At 47.8% G+C, this 21,419-nt stretch overlaps 1 protein-coding gene across 5 annotated transcripts in view; it reads left to right on the top strand.

Annotated features, from left to right (window-relative positions):
- LOC309529381 (uncharacterized protein) overlaps window positions 1–14,520 on the top strand; it is a 49,775-nt gene extending 35,255 nt beyond the window's left edge. Inside the window, exons 1-5 of one of the 5 annotated variants that reach the window (XM_082217461.1) lie at window positions 9,215–9,698; window positions 9,891–9,972; window positions 10,206–10,285; window positions 10,518–10,644; window positions 11,133–14,520. In XM_082217461.1, coding sequence (XP_082073587.1) covers window positions 9,588–9,698; window positions 9,891–9,972; window positions 10,206–10,285; window positions 10,518–10,644; window positions 11,133–13,096 — 2,364 coding nt within the window. In that variant the 5' untranslated portion in view covers window positions 9,215–9,587 and the 3' untranslated portion in view covers window positions 13,097–14,520. Of the gene's footprint in view, window positions 1–9,214; window positions 9,699–9,890; window positions 9,973–10,205; window positions 10,286–10,517; window positions 10,645–11,132 lie in introns of those variants that run through there. The other 4 variants (XM_082217460.1, XM_082217459.1, XM_082217457.1 and 1 more) reach the window with 4 other exon arrangements.
- The last annotated feature ends 6,899 nt before the right edge of the window (window positions 14,521–21,419 follow it).

The raw sequence follows: 21,419 nt of genomic DNA, 5'->3' as shown, positions 1-21,419 counted from the left end.
CTAAAGTCTTTATGCAGCAGTTGCAGTGCGCACAGTACGTCTGCTCTAAAGTTGGGATACTGTCGCAGGTTCCCATCGAAGTGAGAGACCAGCCCGCCTGTTCGTCTCGCCAACCCAATTCCCTCCTGCCGGGGTGTCTGCTTCGTCAGCACGTCTAACCTGACCTGGAGATCCCTGCAGGCGGCAGCTGCCTCCTCCTCTCTCTTCCTGGATGCGAGAGCCTCGGCATTCAGTTGTGCCACTGCTTTTCTGAGTTCCTCTATCTGCTGCTCAGCCGTCATGTCGTCTGCTGTTCGTGAGCTCACTAGTAGGCACCTGTTTCTCTCCCCTCCTCGGGGCTGTAGATGCCCACAATTCTGAGACGGAGCTTACTGTCAGAGCTGCTTGAAGATCCTAGCTCACAGAGGATCACGCTAGCCAGCGATCATTAAGTAAAAGTCTTTATTGAATTACAGTTTCCATTCTCACGCTGCTGCGCGCAACTCTACGTCTAGTAGCTAGATCGACGAAGCTCCGTCTGAGTCTCCGCCCCGTGCGCACCAACTTAATATCCTAGCCCTGCTCCACCTTTTCCGCCTGACTGTCCTCCTCTGGGTCCCTCTACCCCCCGGGGCTTCTTCCTTCCGGGATTCTTCTGACGCTGACCCGGACCCTCCTGCCTCCTTGCGCCGGGCTTTAGGACCTGGCTCCCTTTCCGGGCTGCTTACTGCGCCGCCTTCCTCTGCATTTGAACTTGGCGCGCGCGCCCAACCTTCCACTTTCCTCTTAACCGTTTCTTCGCTCCCCGATGGAGGTGTGGCCACTCCTGACTCATGCCCTCCCTCCTGTGGTGAGCTGCCAGCGCTTGCCCCCTGGCTCCCTTCCTCTTCCCTGCTCTCTGGCGGTGACGCTGGTCCCGATTTCCAACTGCTCTCCTCTGAGTCCCCTCTGGCTCTATCTTCCTGGGGTGCCCCCCTAGACTCCCCCCTTGCCCTGGCCACTGGTGCTCCTTTCTGTGAATCCTCTGATTCACTGGAAAGACTCGGAGATCTCGGGTCGTCGTCATCACTCATCTTTTCTTCTGCCTCCTCCCCTTCGCTCTCTGTTTCCTCCCTTGCCCTTGCCTCTGCTCCTAAACCCCTGACACATACGCTTCAGGTTACAGACTCCGCTAACTCAGAAATAGTACCTTGGGTTAAGAACTTTGCTTCAGGATGAGAACAGAAATCGTGTTCTGGTGGCGCGGCAGCAGCAGGAGGCCCCATTAGCTAAAGTGGTACCTCAGGTTAAGAACAGTTTCAGGTTAAGAACGGACCTCCAGAACGAATTAAGTTCTTAACCTGAGGTACCACTGCAAATAAGTAGAATGTCTCCTCCCAGGATTCTTTCCCCCTCTGGATAAACAGCTCCTGCTGAAGTTGCAGGGGGGCAACGAGAGCGGCAGTAGCAGACCCAGCACCCCCCTCTTGCGCCCCAGAGGCGCTTGCTCTAAGGGGGAAGGGGAGGCCAAGGCAGCCCCCCTTTTCCTGCTCAGTCCAACAGGTGGACCTTCCCTTCCTCTGTTGGGTGAGGAAGGGCCGCTGGACGGTTAGTTCCGTCAAAGGCGACTGGGGCGCAGAGCTCATCTCGCTTCGGGCTGAGGGAGCCCATGTTGGTCCACTGACAGGTTTCCGGGTCATATGGGCAGCAGGACTGAACCGCTTCTGGTGCAACGGGACACTGTGAGAAGTGCCAGAGCGCACAGAAATACCACAGTGGTACCTATTTCTCTACTTGCGCTGGTGTGCTTTTGAACTGCTCGGTTGGCAGGAGCTGGGACAGAGCAAGGGGAGCTCAGTCTTGGGGACTGGAACCACAGACCTTCCACTGGGCAGCCCAAGTCTCAGTGGCTTATAGACCACAGAACCCCCTGCGCCCCACAACCTGTCCATAGTTGTCAACCTTCCCTTTTTTGCAGGAAATTCCCCTATTCCAGCGCCACTTCCCACTACTATCTCGGATTGTTAGACATCCCATAGACTGTCCCCGGGACAGGGGAGGCTGCTGATCCCTTCTTTTCAAATCTGAAAGTTGACAGCTATGGCAGGATCCTGGGCCGGATGGGTCCCCCTTGGCGTGATGCACCTGCCTCGGGGCTCTTCCTGGTTTCTGAGGAGTCCTGCACGGAGCCTCCAGGGCCAGAGCCAGTCTATCTTAGAGGGCAAAAGGCGCTCTCCTCCTGCTTGGGGCGCCTGGGTGCCACTGTGGGCGCAGGATCCTGGGCCGGATGGGTCCCCTTTGGCACAAGGCACCTTCCTCAGAGCTCTTCTGGTTTCTGAGGAGTCCTGCATGGAGCCTCCATGGACAGAGCCAGTCTACCTTAGAGGGCAAAAGGCGCTCTCCTTCTGGGTGCCACTGTGGGCGCAGGATCCTGGGCCGGATGTGTCCCCCTTGGCGCAATGCAGCTTCCTCAGGGCTCTTCCTGGTTTCTGAGGAGTCCTGCATGGAGCCTCCAGAGCCAGAGCCAGTCTACCTTAGCGGGCAAAAGGCGCTCTCCTCCTGCCTGGGTGCCACTGTGGGCGCAGGATCCTGGGCTGGATGGGTCCCCCTTGGCACGATGCAGCTGCCCCAGGGCTCTTCCTGTATGGAGGCTCCAGGGCCAGAGCCAGTCTACCTGAGAGGGCACAAGGCGCTCTCTTCCTGCTTGGGGTGCCTGGGTGCCACTGTGGGCGCAGGATCCTGGGCTGGATGGGTCCCCCTTGGCACGATGCAGCTGCCCCAGGGCTCTTCCTGCATGGAGCCTCCAGGGCCAGGGCCAGTCTACCTTAGAGGGCAAAAGGCGCTCTCCTCCTGCCTGGGCGCCTGGGTGTCACTGTGGGCGCAGGATCCTGGGCTGGATGGGTCCCCTTTGGCGCGATGCACCTGCCCCGGGGCTCTTCTTGCATGGAGCCTCCAGGGCCAGAGCCAGTCTACCTGAGAGGGCACAAGGCGCTCTCTTCCTGCTTGGGGTGCCTGGGTGCCACTGTGGGCGCAGGATCCTGGGCTGGATGGGTCCCCTTTGGCGCGATGCACCTGCCCCGGGGCTCTTCTTGCATGGAGCCTCCAGGGCCAGAGCCAGTCTACCTTAGAGGGCAAAAGGCGCTCTCCTCCTGCCTGGGCGCCTGGGTGCCACTGTGGGCGCAGGATCCATAGCTGTCAACCTTCCCTTTTTTGGGGGGGGTATTCCCTTATTCCAGCGCCATTTCCCGCTGGTATCCCATATTCTTAGACCTCCCCTAGCCTGTCCCCGGGCCCGGGGAGGCTGCTGCTCCCTTGTCCGCTCTGGCCCTCCTGACTGGAGCCCTGGCCCCCGAGGCCGGACACTGCCTCCCCTCCAGGCCCCCCCCCCGCCCTTCCTTCCGCCCCGCCCATCCCGGGGGGGGAGGGGGCTCCTCTTTCTCCTTCTCGCCAGGCGAGGCAAGGGTTAAGAGCAGCTGCGCCCCTTTCCTAGAGAGGACAGGAAGTGACGGAGGCGGGTCTTCCGTATCCCCTCCCCGGCCCCCTCTTGTCTCCTCCGGTGAGTCTCCTCTCTCGTCTCGGGGTCCCCGGGATGCCGGGCGGGGCTGGGTCAAGGAGGGACCCCCCATTCAGGGGGAAGGAGGCCGAGGGGAGGCAGCTTCCCGGGGGGGGGCTGCGGGGGGGGCTTCCCTGCGTGGCAGGACAGGAGGGAGCCCAAGCCGGGCTCAGAGCGGCTCCCCACAAGAAGACAGGGGGACCTTCTCCCCCTCCGGCCCCCTCCAAAGGAGACCAGCTGGGCGCGCCAGGCTAGGCAAGGGTTAAGAGCAGCTGAGCCGCACGCCTAGAGAGGACAGGAAAGGAAGAGGCGGGTCTTCCGGAACCCCTCCCTGGAGTTACAGACTCCGCTAGTCCAGAAATGGTACCTCGGGTTCAGAACTCTGCTTCAGGAGGAGAACAGAAATCGTGCTTCAGGTTCAGAACAGTTTCAGGTTCAGAACGGACCTCCGGAACGAATTAAGTTCTTAAACCAAATAATTCCGTTGTCCCCGAGAGGGGGCAATGACAATAAAGATATTATTATTATTATTAAACCCGAGGTACCACTGTAATTAATAATAATACTAATCGTAATAATAATTTCTTCATCCCCCGCCCACCTGGCCGGGTTTCCCCAGCCACTCTGGGCGCCTTCTATAACATATTTTCAAAAATCAACAAAACACCCAAGAGTGAAAACTTCCCTCGCTTCTCACGCAGATAGGTAGCCGTGTTGGTCTGCCATAGTCAAAATAAAAAAATCCCTTCCAGTAGCACCTTAAAGACCAACTAAGTTAGTTCTTGGTATGAGCTTTCGTGTGCATGCACACTTCTTCATCTCAGCTATCTGCCAATCTCCCATTCCCACCACCCTTCTGAGTAATACCCCTCCCCACCTTCTCACTATATAGAAGGGTCTGGCAACTTCTGTTTCAGTGTATCTGAAGAAGTGTGCATGCACACGAAAGCTCATACCAAGAACTAACTTAGTTGGTCTTTAAGGTGCTACTGGAAGGAATTTTTTTATTTCTCACGCAGAGCTCCTCCAGATGCAGGCAACGCCTCAGCTGCCTTTCGCCCCCATTCAGACATGCACAAGATGGGCAGAGATCTCGGCAGCCCGGGGTCAGGATGGGGGCTCTGGGTTCGTGTGAATCATAGAATCATAGAATCCTAGAGTTGGAAGAGACCACAAGGGCCATCGAGTCCAACCCCCTGCCAAGCAGGAAACACCATCAGAGCACTCCTGACATATGGTTGTCAAGCCTCTGCTTAAAGACCTCCAAAGTAGGAGACTCCACCACACTCCTTGGCAGCAAATTCCACTGTCGAACAGCTCTTACTGTCAGGAAGTTCTTCCTAATGTTTAGGTGGAATCTTCTTTCTTGTAGTTTGGATCCATTGCTCCGTGTCCGCTTCTCTGGAGCAGCAGAAAACAACCTTTCTCCCTCCTCCATGTGACATCCTTTGATATATTTGAACATGGCTATCATATCACCCCTTAACCTCCTCTTCTCCAGGCTAAACATGCCCAGCTCCCTTAGCCGTTCCTCATAAGGCATCGTTTCCAGGCCTTTGACCATTTTGGTTGCCCTCCTCTGGACACGTTCCAGTTTGTCAGTGTCCTTCTTGAATTGTGGTGCCCAGAACTGGACACAGTACTCCAGGTGTGGTCTGACCAGAGCAGAATACAGTGGCACTATTACTTCCCTTGATCTAGATGCTATATTCCTATTGATGCAGCCCAGAATTGCATTGGCTTTTTTAGCTGCCGCGTCACACTGTTGGCTCATGTCAAGTTTGTGGTCAACCAAGACTCCTAGATCCTTTTCACATGTACTGCTCTCAAGCCAGGTGTCACCCATCTTGTATTTGTGCCTCTCATTTTTTTTGCCCAAGTGCAATACTTTACATTTCTCCCTGTTAAAATTCATCTTGTTTGTTTTTGCCCAGTTCTCTAATCTGTCAAGGTCGTTTTGAAGTGTGATCCTGTCCTCTGGGGTGTTAGCCACCCCTCCCAGTTTGGTGTCATCTGCAAATTTGATCAGGATGCCCTTGAAACCAATCGGTTGAAACCAAGCCAGGAACAAAGGGGAAAGAGGATGGCCCCCCATGCGCCAGGTCAGGAGCGCCTCTGGCTGGGCTGAGATGCAGCCTCCTCGAGAGTCATTTTCCTCCTCTGCCTCTGAAGTCTCTGGGTGAAGGCGGGAGGAGCCGGTGATTGACAGCCCAGCCAGGCCGAGTGGGGGTGCAGTTCCCCCGAAAGGCCACCAGGGGGCCGGAGCCTCTCTCTCTGATTGGCTGCCCAGCCAGCCAGTCAAAGGGGGCGGAGCCAGCACTTTGGGCGGGAAAAGAAAAGGCGCTGTTTCTGAGGGAGTTTTGAGTCAGGGATGATGATGATGATGATGATGATGATGATGATGATGATATTGTCCTTTCTTGCCCTCTTGTCTGGCTGGCCTCCTCCCCCAGCCACTCTGGGCAGCTTCCAGCTCATATAAAGCCATAATAAAGCGTTGAGCCTGAAAAGCGAAGCTTCCCCAACGAGGGCCTTCAAGTGAGACAGGGAGGCAGAAAGAGGGATTGGGACCCAGGCCTGGACGGAGGGAGAAGTGGCTCTGGATGGAGCCTCTCGGAGGAGAAGCTGGTCTCTGGCCAGGGGAAGAAGTGCTCCTCCTCCTCACATCATTTATTATTTTATTACCTTGTTGGGCATCCACACTGTTTTCCTTAGATGCCTCCCACTTTCCTTTCCTGTTACAACTGTCTGCATTTGGGCCTTCAATATTTCACCTTGAAGAAAGTCCCAACCATCGTGGACTCATTCAGTAATTCTGACCCTGGGACCTCACCCAGTAGCTCCTTAAGCTTTCTGAAATGGGCCTTTTTCAAGTCCAGAGTGTGAGTCTGACTGTACTCAGCTTCCCCATGCCTGTGAGTCATGAAACCCAGGGGGACATGATGATGATGATGATGATGATGATGATTTATTTATACACCACCCATTTGGCTTGGTTTCCTCCCATGTTTCACAGTACAGTGGTACCTCGGGTTACAGATACTTCAGGTTACAGACTCTGGTAACCCAGAAATAGTACCTCGGGATAAAAACTTTGCTTCAGGATGAGAACAGAAATCGTGCTCCAGCGGCACCAGGAGGCCCCATTAGCTAAAGTGGTGTTTCAGGTTAAGAACGGACCTCCAGAACGAATTAAGTTCTCAACCCGAGGTACCACTGTACTTCCACTGTGTCAATCACTTTGTCCCTGTCTCAGGTCCAAGATAGATGTTCCCCTTCTTGTTTCTTCCACCTTCTGGGTCATGAAATTGTCAGTGAGGCAATTCTGCATGGTCGCTTTCCTTAGACCAGGGCTAGAGGCTTCCTTCTCTTTCTTCTTCCTTTTTTCCTGTTAATGAAGGTTCATAGGCGGTCCTGGAGGTGCTTTTGAATATGATCAGAGGGGACCGGTTGGTTGAAGGAATTCAGGTCGGAGCGAAACAGTACAAACTTAAAGCTTTTGCAGATGACTTGGTTTTAACACTACAGGAGCCAGAATCTAGCACAAAAAGAGTTTTAGAATTGATTCATGAGTTTGGTCGGGTGGCGGGATTTAAATTAAACAAGCAAAAAACCAAGGTTTTGGGGGGGAAATTGACACCTTTGGAATCAGAAAGGTTTCAGAAAGAGACAGATTTAAATGTGGTTAAAAAGGTGAAATACCTAGGGGTTAATTTGACTGCCAAAAATCTGAATTTATTTAAAGATAATTATGAAAAATGTTGGTCAGAAATCAAAAAGGATTTAGAAATTTGGTCAAGATTGAAACTTTCCTTGTTGGGTCGAATTGCTGCTATAAAGATGAATGTGTTGCCAAAAATGTTTTTGTTTCAAACCCTACAGATCATGGACAGAGTGGAATGTTTTGGAAAGTGGCAGAGAGATATTTCTAAGTTTGTCTGGCAGGGCAAAAAGCCCAGAATAAAATTTAAAATACTAACTGATGCAAAGGAAAGAGGGGGGTTTACCCTGCCGGACTTAAGGTTATATTATGAAGCTGCAGCTTTCTGCTGGATGAAAGATTGGTTACTCCTAGAGAACACTGATGTCCTGGATCTGGAAGGGTTCAACAATGCTTTTGGGTGGCATGCTTATCTGTGGTACGACAAGGTAAAGGTTCATAAAGCGTTCAAGAATCATATTGTCAGGAAAGCAATATTTAATGTCTGGACAAAATACAAAGACTTATTAGAAAACAAAACCCCAAGGTGGTTATCACCTATGGAAGCTAAGGCTTGGAAAAGACTCAATATGGAGGCCAAATGGCCGAAATATTGGGAAATAATAGAAAAAATTGGAGACACTTGGAGGTTGCAGAGTTTAGAGAAACTAAAGGATAAGGTGCGAGATTGGTTACATTACGCCCAGATTAAGGAGGTTTTTAATTTGGATAAAAAGACAGGATTCCAGGTGGAAAAATCGAAACTAGAAACAGAATTGTTAGAACCAAAGACTAAGGTACTTTCAAGAATGTACAACTTGCTGTTAAAATTGAATACTCAGGATGAAACAGTTAAATCAGCCATGATAAAATGGGCTCAGGACATTGGGTACAATATTATGTTTGCCGACTGGGAACGGTTATGGACCACCGGTGTGAAGTTCACGACATGTAATGCCTTGAAAGAAAATATTATGAAAATGATATACAGGTGGTACATGACCCCAGTCAAGCTTGCAAAAATATACCATTTGCATGATAATAAATGTTGGAAATGTAAGGAGACTGAAGGGACATTCTTTCACCTCTGGTGGACTTGTCCAAAAGTGAAGGCTTTCTGGGAAATGATCTATAATGAGTTAAAAAAGGTATTTAAGTATACCTTTCCCAAGAAACCAGAAGCCTTCCTCTTGGGTATTGTCGGCCAGAAAGTGTTAAAGAAGGATAGAACTTTTTCTATGTAGGCAACAACAGCAGCAAGAATACTCATCGCAAGATATTGGAAAACACAAGATTTGCCCACACTGGAAGAATGGCAGACGCAACTGATAGACTATATGGAGTTGCCCGAAATGACTGACAGAATCCGAGACTTGGGAGAAGAGACAATGGAAGAGGATTGGAAAAAATTTAAGGACTATTTACAAAAACAGTACAAACTGTATGAATGTTAAGAAATTGCATGACTGAAAAGAGTTTGGTACCAGCAACTTAGTTGAAAAGTATATGAGATTAAGTGATGTATAAGAAAATGAAATTTGAAGTAATATTATATTTGAATTAAATTAATAAGTATTGGAAAAAAATTATTTGAATTTTGAGACATAATATTTGAGAAGTATAAATTAAGAACTGAAACAAGGTAATAAATTGCTGTCTATAACTTTAATACTGAGAACGCAGAGAAGGGAGATGTGAGGAAGTCCAGTTAGATATGGAAAAATAGGTTATGAACAGTTATGATGTTTTTTATTTTAGACTTATGTTTTTGTTTATGTATATTTTCTTTGTTTGTTATTTCTTGGTGAAGGGATTGTAAATGTTTGGTGATCTTTCTTTGTCTGAAACTCATAATAAAAAATTTTTATTAAAAAAAAAATGAAGGTTCATAGGGCTGTGGTGCAGTCCAGCCCTGTTCCTAGCAAGACTCAGCCATGCTTGCTCAGGAAACATTTCTCTTCTCCTGACAGACCAATATGTTTGCTTTGTAGGATCTGCTAAATTGGACAATCAGAACTTGGCAGAAAACTAAAGGATTCCTTCCGATCTCTTGGAGGCTTCCTGAGAACATCAATGCATGAGCAAGACTCAGCTGGCCCTGAAGCAGGAGGAGGCCCTGCCCTCCAAACTGGGAGCAGTGGGAGATTATGGGAAAACTCAGTGCAGAAGATCCCAGGTGAGGAGGACACCCTCCGCTCAGAGGTGCAGAGCCAGCAGTTGACGCAGTCTGGCTCTCAGGAGGCCAAAGGACCCCGAGAGGCTTGCGGCCGACTCCACCGCCTTGACTGTCGGTGGCTGAAGCCAGAAAGTCATACGAAAGCTCAGATGCTGGACCTGGTGATCTTGGAGTAGTTTCTGGCTGTCCTTCCGCTGGAGATGGAGAGCTGGGTGAGGGAATGTGGAGCAGAGATCACTTCGCAGGCTGTAGCCCTGGCCGAAGGTTTCCTCCTGAGTCAGGCAGAGGAGAGAAAGCAAGCAGAGCAGCAGGTGAGATAGACTTTCCTCTGGAAACTCCCAAGGGGCTCCCAACATGAGGGAGAGTATTCCCAAATTCTCTATTAATGGCTCATCATTTTTTGGAAAACATTCAGTGAGTTAGATCTGATACGCCCAAAGGTTTTGCCTCTGCCATTTCTTTTCCAACTCTTCTCCCCATTCTCTGTTTGAATCCTATTTCAGGCAAAGGATCTATTTGCAGAAATGGGCCCTGATTCCTGTGAGGCAGAGAAGACTCCGTTGGATGCCAGAGGGAGGCCGCTGGGTAAGGAGGAAGGAGTTTTTTCTCATTCTGTGGATTTTGAAACTAATCTGTGGGTTGTGTTCATCTTTTGAGGGGAGGCTGAAAGCCCCAAGGGGGGGGGGGAGATGTATTTTGACACAACTAAAATTTGAAATGGGTGCAAATGTCTAAATGCACTCAGCAAGGAAAACTTTTAATAAGGCCTATCTGTAGTTAGAGATGAAGTGCTTCCCATTGACTTTTGTCTCTCTCAGGTGACAGAAGGATGCCCCCAAGATCTCATCCATCTTTTCATGGTAGTGGAGGAGAAGCAGCAACTGTGGAAACCGATCAGGTATTGTGATCAGGAGCTTTGTGGGGAAAGAATTAGGGAGCCTCTGGGCCCATTAAAATGCACAATAAAAGAATTCCATAAAAACATTATAAGAAGCATACATAATTAAAATATGTAGGAAAATAATCCCATTGTAACAACACAACAATTAGCGCACAAAAAACAACCGAGCAATGTATAGTAGATAATCTTTATGCTGTCTCAGAAGAGGACCTTTCCCTTTTCCTTTTAGGGTCCTCTGTGCTTTGAAGATGTCGCTGTGTATTTCACAGAGGAGGAGTGGGCGTTGCTGGATCCTGACCAGAGAGCTCTGCATAAGGAAGTAATGGAGGAGAATCGTAGGATTGTGGACTCTCTCAGTAAGGCTTCCTGCTGGATCATAGTATCTGTTTTGAAATCCAATACATATCTATATGTGAGGAATTTTCAATATTTTGATGGAGCACAACAGCACCACCACTAACATCTGGGATTCTAATTCCCCCACAGCTCACCTTGAATGGAGCGCTATCTACCATTTGGTCTGACAATATTCTTCCTCAACATATGGCTTCTTAAACCATGTTCATGCTGGTCTTCACAGTCGTGAGGGAAGTTAAAATAGCTTCTATCAGGTTTTTTGTCTCTGCTTCTGTTGGCTTTTTTGACAACTGACTTTGCAGATGGCAGAGATTCCATGATTGGGGCAAACATAATCTATCCTGGAAGGTGCCAGGCTCTGGTCCCCATCAGTGTGTATGTTAATGAGCATAAACAAAGGCAGTAAAGCTTGTAGTAATGATATTGTTCAATAATTTGGGGCTCCATTTCTTCTTGAGGTTCTAATCCATTTCTCTCTTTGATGCAGGTGGTGATGGATTGGAAATCATGAGCAAAGGAGACCATTACAAAATTGACACAGGAGATAACTCCTATTCCACATCCCATCAAGTAAATCCCATTGGGAAGAATCACTATCAGTGCTTGGAATGTGGAAAGACTTTTAGTCGGAAGGATAGTCTCACATCCCATCAAAGAACACACAGTGGGGAAAAACCCCATCAGTGCTTGGAATGTGGAAAAAGCTTCAGTCAGAGGTGCAATCTGGCGTCGCATCAGAAAATTCATACAAGGGAGAGACCATATCAGTGTTTGGAATGTGGAAAGAGCTTCAGTCACAGCTTCAATCTCACTTCTCATCGAAGAACTCACAGTGGGGAGAAACCATATCAGTGCTTGGAATGTGGGAAGAGATTCCGTTTCAGCGGCTCGCTCACTCTCCATCAAAGAATGCATACAGGAGAAAAACCATATCAGTGCTTGGAATGTGGAAAGAGCTTCAGGCAAAGTTCTAACCTCATGGCCCATCAAAGAATTCATACAAGGGAGAAACCGCATGAGTGCTTGGAATGTGGAGTGAGCTTCTCTCAAAAGGCTAAACTCACATCTCATCAAATAATTCATAAAGGGGAGAAACCATATCAGTGCTTGGAATGTGAAAAGAGCTTCAGTCGGAGGTCCCATCTCACTTCCCATCAGAAGATTCATACAAGTAAGAAACCCTATCAGTGCTTGGAATGTGAAAAGAGCTTCTGTCAAAGGGCTAAGCTCACTTCTCATCAAAGAATTCATACAGGGGAGAAACCATATCAGTGCTTGGAATGTGGAAAGAGATTCACCCATAAGGAAAGTCTTGCATCCCATCAAAGAATTCATACAGGGGAGAAGCCATATCAGTGCTTGGAATGTGGGAAGAGATTCACCCATAAGGAAAGTCTCACTTCCCATCTAAGAATTCACACAGGGGAGAAACCATATCAGTGCTTGGAATGTGGGAAGAGATTCACCCATAAGGAAAGTCTCACTTCCCATCAAAGAATTCATACAGGGGAGAAACCTTATCAGTGCTTGGAATGTGGAAAGAACTTCAGTCAGAAAGCCAAGCTCACAGCTCATGTAAGTGTTCATACAGGGAAGAAACCACATCAGTGCCCCGAATGTGGAAAGGGCTTCAATCACAGCTCCAATCTCAGTTGCCATCTAAGAACTCACAGCGGGGAGAAACCCCATAAGTGCTTAGAGTGTGGAAAGAGCTTCAGTCACAGCAGCTCTCTCTTTTTCCATCAAAGAATTCATACAGGGGAGAAACCATACCCATGCCTGGAGTGTGGAAAGTGCTTCACTAGGAAGGAACGTCTCACTTCCCATCAAATAACTCACAGCGGGGAGAAACCCTATAAATGCCTTGAATGTGGGAAAGGCTTCATTCAAAAGGCTAAGCTCACAGCCCATCAAAGAATTCATACAGGGGAGAAACCTTATGAATGCTTGGAATGTGGAAAGAGCTTTGGTCAGAGGGCTAAGCTCACAGCCCACCAAATAATTCATACAGGAGAGAAACCCTATAAGTGCTTGGAATGTGGAAAGAGCTTCAGTCAGAAAGCTAAGCTCATGGCTCATCAAAGAATTCATACAGGGGAGAAACCATATCAATGCTTAGAATGTGGGAAGAGCTTCAGTCAGAAATCTAAGCTCACAACCCATCAAAGGATTCATACAGGAGAGAAACCACATAAGTGCTTGGAATGTGGGAAGAGCTTCATTTGGAGGGCTACACTCACTTCCCATCAAAGAATACATACAGGGGAGAAACCATATGAGTGCTTGGAATGTGGAAATTGCTTCAGTAGAAAGGAACATCTTATTTCCCATCAAAGAATTCACAGTGAGGAGAGACCATATCAGTGCTTGGAATGTGAAAAGAGCTTCAAATGGAAAAAAAGTCTCAGTTTCCATCAAGGAACTCACAGCAAGGAAAATCATATTATTTGAACATATCCTTTGAATTTCCAGGCTAAACATATGGAAATCCCTCAAACGTTCCTCATAAGGAACCTCTAGGATTAAAAATAATAATATTTATACCCCACCCATCTGACTGGGTTTCCCCAACTACTCTTGGCAGCTTACAGCATATATACCATAGTAAAATATCAAACATTAAAGACTTTCCAATGTCTTCTAAAAGTTATGTAGTTCTTTATCTCCTTCAGATCTGAAGGGAGGGCGTTCCACAGGGTGGGCACCACTACCAAGAAAGCGTTCTGCCAGGTTCCCTGTAATTTCCCTCTTGCTGTGAGGGAACCAGCAGAAGACCCTCAGAGGAGGACCTCAGTCAACATGCTCTATGTGCTTGATATCTGGTTGGAGAATTCAGGATTGGCTCCTTCAGGAACAGCCAACAGTTTATTCCATTCTCCACCAGTGTAGTCCGGAATGTTGTCTTCTCCACCAGTAGCATGACACCAGAAGTCGTTGTGCTGCTGAACGATCTGTCTTGGATGTGGGAGCCCAGGGTGATGTTGCCTTGGATCCCTGTTGAATGTAAGACAGCTTGCCAGCGGCCTCAGGTGATCTTGCACCCAAAGGTGGGAGCTGAGGAGATCATCTTCATTGGATCATAGAACAGCAGAATTGTAAGGGACCCCAAGGCGCATCCAGCCCAATCCCTTGAAATGCAGGAATAGAGAACAGACTCAGCAGGCAGGAGGGTGTTTTATGAAAGGAAGTACCAATCCAGAGGAGGCTGAGAACATCAGAAGGGCCCCACTGTTTCCACATTGGCCAACCAGGTCTCCACATGGTTTATGAGAGAGGCTGGATCAATGGCAATACTTGCAGCTGCAACACGCTGTAACATCTTTATTTGGACCAGCAGCTTTTACAGAATCTAAGACACCTGAGATATTAGAACAATTGGCTAAATCCTTTGGGACTAAAAAGCAAGGGATTGTTTTCTATAGATACCTGGTTTCAGTCATTCAATTTGACATACAATACCTGAGAAACGAACAGAATAAAGAACTGGAGGTTCCTGTCTCGCCCCACCAGTGGGACAAAGTTTTAACTTCTGTAGCTCATGTTTCATTAGATTATTAATCATGTCTTATACAACAAAAAATAATGTTTATAATTTATTGGATGCAATGTCTGACACTTGCACATTTTGGGAGGAAAGTATTATGCTGTATAAATACTACTTTGGGGCAGGGAATTGAAATTGTCAGGGGATAATATTCCCTAAACCACATACCAACAACTATATGTGGACGACTAACGCCCTTCCTTCTGCTGAAAGACTGAAATTGATTCTAATATGGATATTTAATTAGAGATTAGATATAACTTTTGACTTTGTTCCAACTGTTCCAGTAGTAATTGCATTTAACCTTCCGATAGAATGCCTCAGTGAATGATTCCTGTGTGCCTGTATTTTGTAACCCTCGTGCTTTCTTCCTATGCTGTGTGAACATTGCATGGGCTTCTAGGAGGGAAATAGATGTTTTGCCAAAGGGTTACGTGTGGAGTTAGCATCCGGGGAAGAACTAGTATTTCTCCTGGAAGCTATGTGAGGCCCAGAAAGAGGAGAGAAAATTCTGGTCCTCGTCCCTTGTCACAGATGGTCTGGTTGCTAAGAAAACTCTACGATGAGTTGTAAGTTAAGACCTAACGGACTGTCAGTATGCTAGATAAATAAGGGAAATGATATCAGTATAGAGCCATGTGTGTTTACATCCCATGACCTGCAATCTTTCCAATGTGCGTAGTAGGATGTTTTGATGTTTATGGTCCTGTATTTTATGACTCTCTGTGTGCTGTGTTTGAAACTCTTGTTTGAGCTTTGTTCTGATGTGCCTCATGGCAGTCCTCTTCTTCACTGGCAGTACGACTAGAACAACCATGTTCTCGTCTATATTTGCCTATGGCAAATATAATATCTTGAATGCATTTATAAAAATAACCGGTCTACTTATTTACCCCTATATTGTATTGTATCGTGCTTCAAGCAGTTCATTTTGCTTTGTTGTGACCTTTCTCCACCTTTTTAACTTCATTTCTCTACCGAAACCTTCAGTAAAGTATCAGTATTAAAGGGGGGGTTGGCTCATAAAAGAAAAAGTGCCACCCAAAAGTACATCTAAAGAAACTGTTGTGGCTGCATAAGGAGCTTACAGATGAGCTGAGAGTTAAGAAGGGCATGTATAAGAAATGGAAGAAAGGTGGGCAAAAAAGCGGGACGCCTGGCCCCCCCTCCCTCAACAGACCCAAGACCAGTTCTCCTCCCTCCAAGAGAATAAACACAAACCAGGCAGCCACCACACGGGCAAAACTCGTCCCTTAGCCTGGGCACCTGGCTCCTGCGGCCCCAGAGAACAGCATGTACCCAGCCCCCTTCCCCACTTCCTCGGGGGGCTCCCTGAAAGAGTCCCCCCCCCCCAGTGCTCAGAATAGTTGGGAAACCCTCTTCCACCAGCCCTTTCCACCCATGCTACAATTCACGTACCCAGCAACCCTTTCCCCTGGTGTTAATTGCTGGCATCCTGGCCCCAGAGTGCCAGGCAAGAGGCCACCTCAAAGACACAAGTTATGTCACAATCTGGGAGGGTTTTCCAGCAGTTTGCCCCTATCCCTCCCCTGACCTCCACCTCACACCCCTTAAGTAAAAACAAAAGGAAATACCGGTATATACATGATCCTGTTTCTCAGCCATGTTGAGAACAGTGGTACCTTGGTTTAAGAACAGCTTCGTTTATGAATAACTTGGATTAAGAACACTGCAAACCTGGAAGTAGGTTTTGGTTTGTGAACCAAAGGTACCACTGTACACTCTATTGATTTTGAGTACACTATTGATTTTATATGACTTTCTAAAGTTTTCCCATTGAGCCAGCACATAGATGCATTTATCAGTGAATTGTTACATTTGGTAATGAGCAGCGGAGGCCCTTTTGAATAGCGATAGGAAAAAACGGTGTGATGAAGTGTTTTGTGGGGACATTTGCAGGAGTGATTGTGTTGATTTTGGTAGTTAGGGGGGTGCATGATGTCTGCTGAAGGGGCAACCCCCCAACACCTTTCTATAAATTCCAGTAACACTACCAGTGAAACAGCATGAAGTGTTGGTCTATGGATGAACGTGGGGTGGGGGGCGTTTTCCCAAAATGAAGATATTGTCATTAAATTTAAACTTGGATCAACCCAACTGAGCCATATGCTGATGGGGATGAGCATGTTTTTCGGACGCTTTGCTTTTACCTCCACGTGATGCTCTAGTGTGGGTGCACTTGTTGTTGTTTAGTCGTTTAGTCGTGTCCGACTCTTCGTGACCCCATGGACCAGAGCACGCCAGGCACTTCTGTCCTCCACTGCCTCCCGCAGTTTGATCAAACTCATGCTAGTAGCTTCAAGAACACCATCCAACCATCTCATTCTCTGTCGTCCCCTTCTCCTTGTGCCCTCCATCTTTCCCAACATCAGGGTCTTTTCCAGGGAGTCCTCTCTTCTCATGAGGTGGCCAAAGTATTGGAGCCTCAGCTTCACGATCTGTCCTTCCAGTGAGCACTCAGGGCTGATTTCCTTCAGAATGGAGAGGTTTGATCTTCTTGCAGTCCATGGGACTCTCAAGAGTCTCCTCCAGCACCATAATTCAAAAGCATCAATTCTTCGGCGATCAGCCTTCTTTATGGTCCAGCTCTCACTTCCATACATCACTACTGGGAAAACCATGGCTTTTACTATACGGACCTTTGTTGGCAAGGTGATGTCTCTGCTTTTTAAGATGTTGTCTAGGTTTGCCATCGCCTTTCTCCCAAGGAGCAGGCGTCTTTTAATTTCGTGACTGCTGTCACCATCTGCACTGATCATGGAGCCCAAGAAAGTAAAATCTCTCACTGCCTCCATTTCTTCCCCATCTATTTGCCAGGAGGTGATGGGCCCAGTGGCCATGATCTTCGTTTTTTTGATGTTGAGCTTCAGACCATATTTTGCGCTCTCCTCTTTCACCCTCATTAAAAGGTTCTTTAATTCCTCTTCACTTTCTGCCATCAAGGTTGTGTCATCTGCATATCTGAGGTTGTTGATATTTCTTCCGGCAATCTTAATTCCGGCTTGGGATTCATCCAGCCCAGCCTTTCGCATGATGAATTCTGCATATAAGTTAAATAAGCAGGGAGACAATATACAGCCTTGCCGTACTCCTTTCCCAATTTGGAACCAATCAGTTGTTCCATATCCAGTTCTAACTGTAGCTTCTTGTCCCACATAGAGATTTCGCAGGAGACAGATGAGGTGATCAGGCACTCCCATTTCTTTAAGAACTTGCCATAGTTTGCTGTGGTCAACACAGTCAAAGGCTTTTGCATAGTCAATGAAGCAGAAGTAGATGTCTTTCTGGAACTCTCTGGCTTTCTCCATAATCCAGCGCATGTTTGCAATTTGGTCTCTGGTTCCTCTGCCTCTTCTAAATCCAGCTTGCACTTCTGGGAGTTCTCGGTCCACATACTGCTTGAGCCTTCCTTGTAGAATTTTAAGCATAACCTTGCTAGCATGTGAAATGAGTGAAATTGTGCGGTAGTTGGAGCATTCTTTGGCACTGCCTTTCTTTGGGATTGGAATGTAGACTGATCTTCTCCAATCCTCTGGCCACTGCTGAGTTTTCCAAACTTGCTGGCATATTGAGTGTAGCACCTTAACAGCATCATCTTTTAAAATTTTAAACAGTTCAGCTGGAATACCATCACTTCCACTGGCCTTGTTATTTGCAGTGCTTTCTAAGGCCCATTTGACTTCACTCTCCAGGATGTCTGGCTCAAGGTCAGCAACCACACTACCTGGGGTGTACGAGACATCCATATATTTCTGGTATAATTCCTCTGTGTATTCTTGCCACCTCTTCTTGATGTCTTCTGCTTCAGTTAGATCTTTACCACTTTTGTCCTTTATTATGGTAATCTTTGTACGAAATGTTCCTTTCATATTTCCGATTTTCTTGAACAGATCTCTGGTTCTTCCCATTCTGTTGCTTTCCTCTATTTCTTTGCATTGCTCGTTTAAGAAGGCCTTCTTGTCTCTCCTTGCTGTTCTTTGGAAATCTGCATTCAATTTCCTGTATCTTTCACCCTCTCCCTCACATTTTGCTTGCCTTCTCTCCTCCGCTATTTGTAAGGCCTCGTTGGACAGCCACTTTGCTTTCTTGCATTTCTTTTTCATTGGGATGGTTTTAGTTGCTGCCTCCTGTATAATGTTGCGAGCCTCCATCCATAGTTCTTCAGGCACTCTGTCCAGCAAATCTAAATCCTTAAACCTGTTCCTCACTTCCACTGTGTATTCATAAGGGATTTGGTTTAGATTGTATCTTACCTGTCCAGTGGTTTTTCCTACTTTCTTCAGTTTAAGCTTGAATTTTGTTATAAGGAGCTGATGATCTGAGCCACAGTCAGCTCCAGGTCTTGTTTTTGCTGACTGTATAGAGCTTCTCCATCTTTGGCTGCAGAGAATATAATCAATCTGATTTCGATGTTGCCCATCTGGGGATGTCCATGTGTAGAGTCGTCTCTTGTGTTGTTGGAAAAGCGTGTTTGTGATGACCAGCTTGTTCTCTTGACAGAACTCTATTAGCCTTTGCCCTGCTTCGTTTTGATCTCCAAGGCCAAACTTGCCAGTTGTTCCTTTTATCTCTTGATTCCCTACTTTAGCATTCCAATCCCCTATAATGAGCAGAACATCCTTCTTTGGTGTCACTTCGATAAGGTTTTGTAAGTCTTCATAGAACTGGTCAATTTCAGTTTCTTCAGCACCAGTAGTTGGTGCATAAACTTGGATTACTGTGATGTTAAAAGGTCTGCCTTGGATTCGTATCGAGATCATTCTATCATTTTTGAGACTGCATCCCAGTACAGCTTTCGCCACTCTTTTGTTGACTATGAGGGCCACTCCATTTCTCTTACGGGTTTCTTGCCCACAGTAGTAGATATGGTAGTCATCCGAACTGAATTCGCCCATTCCCGTCCATTTTAGCTCACTGATGCCCAGGATGTCAATATTTATTCTTGCCATCTCATTTTTGACCACATCCAACTTACCCAGGTTCATGGTTCTTACATTCCAGGTTCCTATGCAATATTTTTCTTTACAGCATTGGACTTTCCTTTCGCTTCCATGCATATCCACAACTGAGCGTCCTTTCGGCTTTGGCCCAGCTGCTTCATCAGCTCTGGATCTACTTGTACTTGTCCTCCGCTCTTCCCCAGTAGCATGTTGGACACCTTCCGACCTGAGGGGCTCATCTTCCAGTGTCATAACTTTTATATGCCTGTTGTCTTTGTCCATGGAGTTTTCTTGGCAGGGATACTGGAGTGGCTTGCCGATTCCTACTCCAGGTGGATCACGTTTGGTCAAAACTCTCCACTATGACCTGTTCATCTTGTGTGCCCTGCTCGGCGTAGTTCATAGCTTCTCTGAGTTCTTCAAGCCCCTTCGCCACGGCAAGGCAGTGATCCATGAAGGGGGTGGGTGCACTTAGTTAGGCCAAAATCTCAGGCGGAAGGAAGCCTCTGCAAATTCCAACAGGCTCCATGTGTATCCTGAGGCTTAATTCCCCACCACCACCACGTTTGACACTTTATGTGACTGTTGTTCTGAGTGTTAAGCCTTTTTACTATGATTACTACTACATTTGTAATTCATTATTTCAGATGTCACAGGGACGGGGTGGCGGCGCAAAACACAAGTCTCTTGATGCCTGAAGCATGGGCAAGAGGCCCAGGTGTGCTTCTGTGGGGAGGGCATTCCCCCAGTTGAGGAACCGCCCCCAGGATGGCCTCCACCCAAAACTCTGAGGGTGGGGAAACTAGTAAGAGGCCCCTTTGCCAACCTGGTTGTTCCTGCCTAAGTGCACAGCCTTACATTTGTCCCTATTGCAATTCATTTTGTTAGCTTGCACCCGTTAAGATCATTTTGAATCCTGATTCTGTCTTCTGCGGCATCGGCCACCCCTCCCAGTTTGGTGTCATCCGCAAATTGGAGAAGCATCCCCTCAATTCCTTCCTCCAGGAAGAATCACCTTAAAACAACACAACAAATGGTCCACATCCTCCATGCCTAGCGGTTTTTTTTAATGCGGACGCCCACAAGGATCCTAAGCAGTTTGTAGAATGACAGAAGGAGCTTGGCTTGGCTTTGGGGCGCCAGAAACAGAGCTGAACTTGGGGCTCCCTCCCTCCATCTCCTCACTGCAGATGGTGACAGCAGCCAAGAAATTAAAAAGATGCCTGGTTCTTGGGAGAAAAGCAATGACAAACCTAGACAGCATCTTAAAAAGCAGAGACATCACCTTGCCAACAAAGGTCCGTATAGTTCAAGCTCTGGTTTCCCAGTAGGGATGTATGGAAGTGAGAGCTGGACCATAAAGAAGGCTGGTCGCCGAAGAATGGATGCTTTTGAATTCTGGTGCTGGAGGAGACTCTTGAGAGTCCCATGGACTGCAAGAAGATCCAACCTCTCCAGTCTGAAGGAAATCAGCCCTGAGTGCTCACTGGAAGGAGTGATGTTGGGAAAGATGGAGGGCACAAGGAGAAGGGGACAACAGAGGACGAGATGATTGGATAGTGTTCTCGAAGCTACCAGCATGAGTTTGACCAAACTGCAGGAGGCAGTGGAAGACAGGAGGGCCTGGCATGCTCTGGTCCAGGGATCACGAAGAGGCGGACATGACTAAACGACTAAAGAACAGGACTAGATGTCCTTTGGGTCCCTTCCAAGTCTGAGATTCAGGGCTTCTCCCCTAGGCTTCCTCTTCAGTCTGGGGGAGACAGATCTGAGCATTTGGGGAAAGACCTGCGGTTTAGGTCTGGGCTGCAGTTTTCCATTTCATTGTGGAGTGCTCACTGGAAGGACAGATCCTGAAGCTGAGGCTCCAAGGCTTTGGCCACCTCATGAGAAGAGAAGACTCCCTGGAAAAGACCCTGATGTTGGGAAAGATGGAGGGCGCAAGGAGAAGGGGATGACAGAGGACGAGATGGTTGGATGGTGTTCTCGAGGCTACCAGCATGAGTTTGACCAAACTGCGGGAGGCAGTGGAAGACAGGAGGGCCTGGCCTGCTCTGGTCCAGGGGGTCACCAAGAGGCGGACACAGCTAAACAACCACCACCCTCCACCTGCACGCGCAGCTCCGGACCCCGCCGTGTTTTCTCCTTTCTCAGAAGAGCAGGCAGCGCACTCCCACGTGCACCTCTATCCCTCGTCTATGGCCTTCCTCACGTGATCCTTGGGCGACTCCCTCCCTGCCAATCGGCGTGCGCGGCTTCGGAGGCGCCT

This window comes from Podarcis vaucheri, assembly GCF_965113315.1.
Source record: "Podarcis vaucheri genome assembly, chromosome: 3".
NCBI lineage: Eukaryota > Metazoa > Chordata > Lepidosauria > Squamata > Lacertidae > Podarcis > Podarcis vaucheri.
This window is presented reverse-complemented; position numbering and strand designations above follow the sequence as displayed.